Source organism: Squalius cephalus (genome assembly GCF_949319135.1).
Source record: "Squalius cephalus genome assembly, chromosome: 2".
NCBI lineage: Eukaryota > Metazoa > Chordata > Actinopteri > Cypriniformes > Leuciscidae > Squalius > Squalius cephalus.
The window spans coordinates 13,498,882-13,507,029 of record NC_137123.1 but is presented as its reverse complement, the minus strand read 5'-3'; the positions used below and the strand labels follow the sequence as shown (position 1 = coordinate 13,507,029).

Here is an 8,148-nt window from a genome sequence, read left to right as displayed (position 1 = left end):
ATAAACAATTATTTTACAGGTTTACAAAATTTCAAAAATCAATAAGATTTTTCACTCATGCTCAAATCTTACAGTGATCTGCAGTGTGGAAGATCCTCCCTGAGTATTAATGGTAATCTTCGCAATGCCATTTTCTCTAGTTCTGCCTCTGACCGCTCCAGGATTGACTTCCACTTCCACATTTTGAGCAGGCGTCTGGTCAGGATTTGTTACATAAACCTTAATAAGAAATAAAAAGAAACATTAAACAATACACAGCAAAAACTCCAGTGTTAAATTAACTCTTCTGGGAGTTTATATGGCTCCAGACTCAAGAGTGTTAAAGTTAATGAGATAATTAAGTGATTCATTGAGTGATGATTGACCATTATTGAAGACACCTGATGTTAACAAGCAGAGTCATCTGTCACGGGGTGACGAAAACTTTCATTTTTCCCCAAAGGCGGAACTAATGTCCGCCGAGATTTGCCTCCCGCCGGACCCAAAACAACAGAACACTGGCTTAGTTCCGGGCAAGCGCAAAATCTCCGTGAATGGGGTAATCAGCCAAAATCGCCGCCAGCTGTGGACAATGAGACACGTTGCCATTTAGAGGAGGATAAAAGGAGAGAGTGGAGATCAGACAGGGGTGAAGTTGGGGGACGAGAGGTTTGGGACGATGTGAAGGCTGGGACGGGAGGTGTCTGGAGAGGGAGTTGTTTGGGGACAGGTGGTGTTTGGGGACTGAGTATGTCGGAGGAAGCGCGAGCGGTGGAGAAGAGGAAGTAGGGCTGGCAATGGACGCGAGACTGTGAGTGTGGGAGGAAGAGCACGGTGATTCAACTGGAGGAAGGAAATCGTTGTACAGTAAGATCGCTGGTGAGAGACTGTGAGTATCTCCATCTGCTCTCTCTTGTCTATGGGACTTCTTGATGAGAATGCCAGGTCAGGAAATGGGCGACGGCCATATGTATTTACCACTGAGTGTTGAATTGCAGTGATGGAGTGATGTGATGCACTGCCTTGATGTGTGAAGTGTGAACTTAAACCCGCTGAATGTCCATCAATTACCTGAGTTTTCTATCACGTTCCCGGACGTAAGAAGAGGCTAATACTGTTGTACTCCACAGAGACTTGAGTGTACTATCTGTCAGCCCATTGTGAAGAGAGACACGTAGGTGAATGCTTAACCGTCTGCTTTGCAGTAAAATCCTCCAGCCGTAAGTTCTCTGTCTGTCATTACTGAAGAAGAGGATTACGTATCTGTATACTCACCAGTCTGCTTTGCAGTGAAGTTCCCCCAGCCATAAGTTCTCTGTCTGTCATTACTGAAGAAGAGGATTACGTGTCTGTATACTCACCTGTCTGCTTTCAGTAAAGCCCTTCAGCCGTAAGTTCTCTGTCTGTCGACTGTGGGTCCCCCGGCGGTCCGCAGGACGGAACGACCCTGCCCAGAAGACTCACCATTCTGGATCCCTTTGCCCCTATTTTATTCAATAAAATACTGTGTTGTTGGAAGTCTCGTTGTCTGTCGTCGTTGCCTGGCCTCTGTCTAACTCCCCAAGGGTGGTACGGGTCCTAGGGGGGTGGGTGCAGCCTGATTTGGCCCGCCCCGACCTGTGACACATCGAAGGAGAAAATCTAATTTTTTAAGACACCGTTATGGTGATCAGTGTTTGCTTTAGTTGGGCTCTTGACCCTTAAATCATTAACTTTAGATTCTGTTTGGCTGTTGTATCTGAGTTGTAACTCTCAGATGAACAAAGATAAAAGTTGATCAGGTGTTGTTGGTTATGTTTAGACATAATCATAATTTGACCTGAATCACAAATTTCATTTAGAGAGTTATGTCTACCCTGTTGATTACAGCAGCCTGTGATTCTACAGCAAATGATTTTCATCATTTTCAGTATAATCCAAAATATTTCTTAAAAGTTGTTCTGATCAAAAGACTTTTTTTTTTTTACTTTATTTAGACACACTGACATCAAGAATCAGCCTGTGAATCTCAACAATGGTGACAATAATAAAGCATGTTGCAGTGCATTCTGGGTGCCACCAATCAAAACTCATTCATGACTCCCATCATGCACTATGGTATGAATGGTATGATCTGAATTGTCTTAGTTATTTCATTTCCCTAATTGAATATTCTGTTTGTCACCATTGTTGAGATTCATACACTGATTCTTGATGTCTGTGTGTGCCTGAAAGAAAGATTTTGTTTTATCAGAACAACTTGTAAGAAATCCATTAGATTATTTAGAAAATTCTGGATCTTATGCTGTAGAATCACAGTGATGCTGTAATCAACAATATACATTTAAGTCAGAGATAAAACTCTAAATTAGTTCAGTGATTCAGGTCAAATTATGATTATGTCTAAACATAACCAACAACACCTGATAAACTTTTATCTTTGTTCATCTGAGAGTTACAACTCAGATACAATAGCCAAACAAAATCTAAAGTTAATGCTTTAAGGGTCAAGAGCCCAACTAAAGCAAACACTGATCACCATAACGGTGTCCTAAAAAATGAGATGTTCTCCTTTGGTGATTCTGCTTGTTAACATCAGGTGTCTTCAATAATGATCAATCATCACTCAATGAATCACTTAATTAGCTCATTAAACTTTAACACTCTTGATTGTTAATTTAACACTCATATTTTAACAATTTAACACTCATATTTTAACACTTTAACACTCTTGAGTCTGGAGCCATATAAACTCCCAGGAGAGTTCATTTAACACTGGAGTTTTTGCTGTGTAGCTTCATGTATCTTATGTCAGCGGAGAGGAGTATGATCCTGTTCTTAAATTTTTAGTCTGTTTTTTTTTTATAGCTTTATACCGAGACATCAAAGGACATCCCAGGTTTGAAGAATTGTGGTGTTCTTTTGAAGTGGATGGTGTACGGTGATGTCACAATCTGAATGCCTCTCCTGTGAGCTTCCACCATTTCACTGCCTAAAACACACACACACACACAGAGTCAACAGTCATTTTTCCAGGTGTCAACAATGCCAAAGTCCACCTGTGCTGTTAGGGTATAAAGACCTTCCAGTAACTCTCAAACAGAAATCCAAAGATTGCCAACTCTTAGTTAAAGTTTCTTACCAGTTTCTGTTAAAACACTGGCTGAAATGTAGAGTGACTTCCCAACTAGCTGTTGGAGGTCTGGGAAGGTTTCCTTGATCATTAGTCCTGTCAGCTCTGCCTCTCCTTCTCCATCAAATATCTGCAGAGTGACAAATAGTGACATCAAAAAAAAAAAAGAAAAAGTTTTTATACAAATATTTTTGTGTTAGTTTTTTATTATTTTTCAGTATTACTGTAAAACAGTGGTCACAAACCCTAATGCAATGACACTAAAAAGGTATACTATTTTATCAATTTTGATTTTTATACATTTAATGCTGTCACAGTCAGTTGCAATCGAGAAGAGTTGTTGAGGCAGGATCTAATCGCAACAGTCACTTTTATTAACAATAGCACATGATAACGCAACCAACTATATGTCAGCATTAGAAGGCTATTTATACACAGACTAAAGGGAGGGAGAAAACATGGAACAGGTGAGATTCATCAGTAAACAAATGAGTAACCATAGCAACCATGGAACTGGGACAAATGAAACATAAACTAACACAGGAAAAACTAGAAAGTATAAACTATAAAAGTCCACTAATCAGAAACCTCACATGAAGTACATTCTTACTATTTTATAAATATTATATATATATTTTTAAATAAAGTTACTATAAAAGTTTATTATTTTTTTTTTTTTTACTATTTTACAGTAGTACTCTAAAACTACTCACAAACCCCGTTTTGCACTTACAGTAGGATTGCGACATGAATTCGAGGGCTTGGAGCCAGAGGGGGGCGTAAGTGGCGTTTTGGGCGAATATGAGTTCTTAAAGGAGAACTCCGGTCAATTTTAACATTGAACTCATTTTTTTGTACATTTGGAGTGCTGTCAATACAGAGAACAACGACAAAAATCGGTGTTGCCTACACCGAGTTATTCTATTTTTAAAATTTGCACCCTGTTGACTTCAATGGGGCAAGTTTTAAACCTGCTTTTAGCCTCTTAACATCCTTGATGTGTCATTACAAGTGCACAGAAAATGTGAGTGATTCCTTCAGAGTGAACACGAGTGAATCTGACTGCAGTAGATGTGAAAGATGTGTATAAAAATGATGTTATTTAAGCCAGCGCAAATACCTGTGTTTACATCCTGTTTTCGGGTGAAGTCCAAAGTAGTCGATTGCCGAGTTCATGCGCATAGGTTTAGTTACCTATGATCACACGCGTGATTTAATATCAATATATAAGGTCTCGATGAGCTCTATCCAATGGTGGACCTATCTGAGATCAAACTGTTTTGAATAAAGCAACAAAACAATAAAGACCTAACACAAAAGTGTGAGTAATGTTTGGAGCCAGAAGGGCATAAGTCCACTTACGCCCTTCTGGCTCTGAAAAATACATGTAGGACATGTAAGACCGTTTTTTGTTCAGAGCCAGAAGGGCGTAAGTGTAGTTGGTGCATTCAAAATGGCTGACACAACTGCAGACATGGAACTGTCTGAGGCAGAAAAGATTTTGATGAATATTATGAAACAAACTGATGAATCCTATATTGAATAAGTTGAAGATGAGTCAGAGTTGTTTTTGAGTGAGTACTGTGAGTGAGTACAGTGAGTAGAACTAAACAAACTAGTGAACAGAAAAGCAAATAAGACGCGACATGATTCTTTGGATGTGGTCAATGAATAGACTCACAGAGTAATTGAAATGGTTGAACAAAAAAGAAAAGTGAAATGAGTAAAAAGAACATGAGAGAACTGTCAATTGTATAGAGTATTTGAAATGAATGTAATGAAATAAATTGAACAACTCATGAATTGCCAATCAGAAGTGTGTTTAGCAAGTTCAGTGACTTTTATTACAGTCTGTACTGTTCAGCAGATGCCCAGAATGGAAAAGTGAAAGGAGAAAAAAAATTAACAAAAACAATTTAATGAATGAGTTAAATGAAAATTAATTAATTGTTCAAGTGTTATTCAAGTGTTAATTATTCAATCAATTCCCCTTTTGACCAATTATTTTCTGCATTGTTCAGCAGATACGCCCAATATGTCCATAGAAGACTTGGAAATGTTTGGTGCCAAAAAGGTGTATGTGACGTTATTGCCATATTTTTTAGATTTTAAAATGTTTTAGAACACGTTCATTGTGTTAATATGCCATAAGTTTATTACTTAAATACTCATTCATGTAAGTATGCCTGTGGTTGCAATGTTTCTGGTTTAAGGTCAATAATACAGGTGATTGAAGTGTGGTCAAAATTTTGTTTTGTCTCTCCTGTAAAGTTTGTCAAAAGCCACTTACGCCCCTCTGGCTCCAAGCCCTCGAATTGCACATCTCATATTTCTGTTGCTTAATCGTTACGCTAAAAGAAAACGCATATTCATACTGAAACTGCAGTTATGGTAAACTACAAACATACTGTACAAGTGATGCCTTTTTGTCTCCAACAAAATTGCATTATGTGGGATTAGAATGTATAAATAGGACTCGCCTGAACCCTTTGCAGTGAGGCAGCGATGCTGATTTTTTTCTCGTCGTCTATAACACCAAACACCACAAAAGCACTTCCTCTAACATTATTCCCAAACAGGTACCTAACAAAACAAATATAATGTCAAAGTAACAGTTTAGTACATCCCTTGTGATAAATCTTCAAACAACCACTTCAAACACAAACTACTACTGAAGAGTACTGCATTACATGTTTGCACAGTGAAAAGGTAAAATAAACAACTAAACTCCTGTCTTACTTAGCTGATATGCCTACTGTGAGAGACTCCTCATTCACATAGAAGAAGGGTTTGTTTGGATTTAAGGTCACTTCAAAGCTCGGCAAAACTACAAAAAAAAAAAAAGTCAGCGATTATTACATTTTTTACACAGCTTTAACAATAGAATAATTTGTTCTCTAGATAAGGCAGTAAACGTACCATATTCCAAAACTTCAAACTCAGTAGTGAAGTTCTTTTGCGGTGTGTTTGTGTACTTTGCGATCAACTTCCAAACCCCAGCCCTTCAAAACAACACCAGCAGAAAACACAAGAGTCTTATTAACAGAGACTACCTGCACTATGATAATTGATAATTCACTGATCAAACTTCACTAAATAGTGCAACAAACCTGGTAATTTCAGGCAAAGCAAAGTTTTCGGCATTGATGCCTCCCCTTGGTAAAAATGTATCTCTGTCGAGTGTGATGCCTTGAGGATTCTTGTTAAACAGTAAAAAAGCAACACAAATTTAGTGTCAAGTGGAAGCAATGATAAGACAATATAGGCTAGGTACTTGTTACAGTCAAGCTATTTCATCTATGCGGGTAAATAAAGTATTTAACTGAGTACCATGATATCGACTGAGACAGAAGCTCCATCAAATGGATGTTGATCAGGAGTTAAGGAGAAGACCCTGTAATTAACTGGAAAATAAATTGTCACATCAAATATGACTTCATAAGCTTCATTTCATGTAAAATGTAATGCATCTTATTGTTGTGATGGTTCTCCATGAAAAACGCCTTCTTTAAAAGTCTGCATTTTTACATGGCTGGGAAATATATCAAGTTCTCGACATCCTCTCTAAAATTAAAATGCAAGGCTGTGCCAAAGGACCTTAATGTATGTGTGATTCTCTCGTCTTTATTGTCATAGAAATTATAATAACTTTTAGTAATAATTTGTTAAAAGAACTTCCAGTATCACAGAATAGATAGCAACAAAACATGATTTTTAATACCTTTTAAGATTCCTTAATTTGATAAGCCAATTACAACATTGTGACCCATAAACTAAACCTAAATCTCACCTGTGCTACCAGGCGTGTAGATGGGCTTGTCTGTCTGTACAAATATATATCCAGACTGGAATGAGACCATGACCACTTTCTCCAGGGTTTGAGATGGAAACTGAGCTTGTAGATACACATACTGCTTCTCCAGAGGGTCATCAGAGAAGAAGTTCTGACCATCAGGGATCTAAAGAACAGATAATCATTCAGCCTGAATTAAATCTGATAATAAACTAATGAGAAACACTGCACTGTATTTATGTAGCTCTCACCTTTATATCTGTAAGGATCTGGTAATTGTTTTCTGCAGTCAGTGTCACTGGTTTAGACGTGATCTCCCTGTCTCTCTTTGGGTGGTTCATTACTGAGATCCTCACGTTCAGGTTTCCTCCAGTGTGATCCTGAGCCTCCACAAACACGTTCTCTGAGGAACCCACTCTCAGCAAATTAGGAGCTGACAGAATATATCTGAGGAAGTGAAAATTAAGATTTATATTTGTCTATCACAAGAAACAATCCTTTTTTGGACATTTCGAAAATTAATGTACTTACAGTGGGTCACATAATGTGAGCAAAGGGAAGCAAAGAACGATGGCAGTCAGCGTCACTCCATCCACATGCATCATGTTCACCTGCTCCTGTGTTTGTGACTTAAAGCTGAGCATTATTTCGACTTTTATCATTTATTCATGTCCCTCCTCATTTCAAGATATCATCATTGTCCTCAGAGCTAACTGTTGAGTAACTCGAGTGGAGGAACTAAAGTATGATCAAGCAGAAAATCGGCTATGGGTACGGGTTTGTGTTGTGCAACTCTTTTCAACAGTTTTGGTTGCCTAAAATCTTGTGTTCTCCACCCAGTTCCACATAAAAGGTTGCTTGTGTCTTGTCTTCAAACTAAGGGTGACGTGTGCTTCAATTGCTTGTTTGCACATTCTTCTTTCCTTTCTTTGCTGGAGGACGAAGGAGCAAGGAAGCATCAGTTTGGATATTGAGAAGCACCCAACAAAAAAACGTCTAAATGCAAGCAGCAGGCCTTGCTAGTAAAATGTGACCAAACGTGCTTCCATTGCACATAGCATGTGAAATGTCTCACTCCAACAAATCGCCTGTTATTCCTTAACTTCAAACTCAGTAGTGAAGTTCTTTTGCAGTGTGTTTGTGTACTTTGCGATCAACTTCCAAACCCCAGCCCTTCAAAACAACACCAGCAGAAAACACAAGAGTCTTATTAACAGAGACTACCTGCACTATGATAATTGATAATTCACTGATCAAACTTCAC

The 8,148-nt window shown here is 38.3% G+C and overlaps 1 protein-coding gene across 1 annotated transcript in view; it reads right to left on the bottom strand.

Annotated features, from left to right (window-relative positions):
* Window positions 1-7,515, bottom strand: part of c3a.5 (complement C3a, tandem duplicate 5) — a 28,632-nt gene extending 21,117 nt beyond the window's left edge. Inside the window, exons 1-11 of the mRNA XM_079860470.1 lie at window positions 7,416-7,515; window positions 7,136-7,331; window positions 6,882-7,050; window positions 6,422-6,495; window positions 6,202-6,290; window positions 6,011-6,093; window positions 5,831-5,918; window positions 5,572-5,674; window positions 3,101-3,221; window positions 2,835-2,950; window positions 73-219 (exon numbers count right to left, since the gene is read on the bottom strand). Of these exons, the coding sequence (XP_079716596.1) occupies window positions 73-219; window positions 2,835-2,950; window positions 3,101-3,221; window positions 5,572-5,674; window positions 5,831-5,918; window positions 6,011-6,093; window positions 6,202-6,290; window positions 6,422-6,495; window positions 6,882-7,050; window positions 7,136-7,331; window positions 7,416-7,489 (1,260 nt within the window). The 5' untranslated portion in view covers window positions 7,490-7,515. The remainder of the gene's footprint in view (window positions 1-72; window positions 220-2,834; window positions 2,951-3,100; window positions 3,222-5,571; window positions 5,675-5,830; window positions 5,919-6,010; window positions 6,094-6,201; window positions 6,291-6,421; window positions 6,496-6,881; window positions 7,051-7,135; window positions 7,332-7,415) is intronic.
* Between the last annotated feature and the right edge of the window lie 633 nt (window positions 7,516-8,148).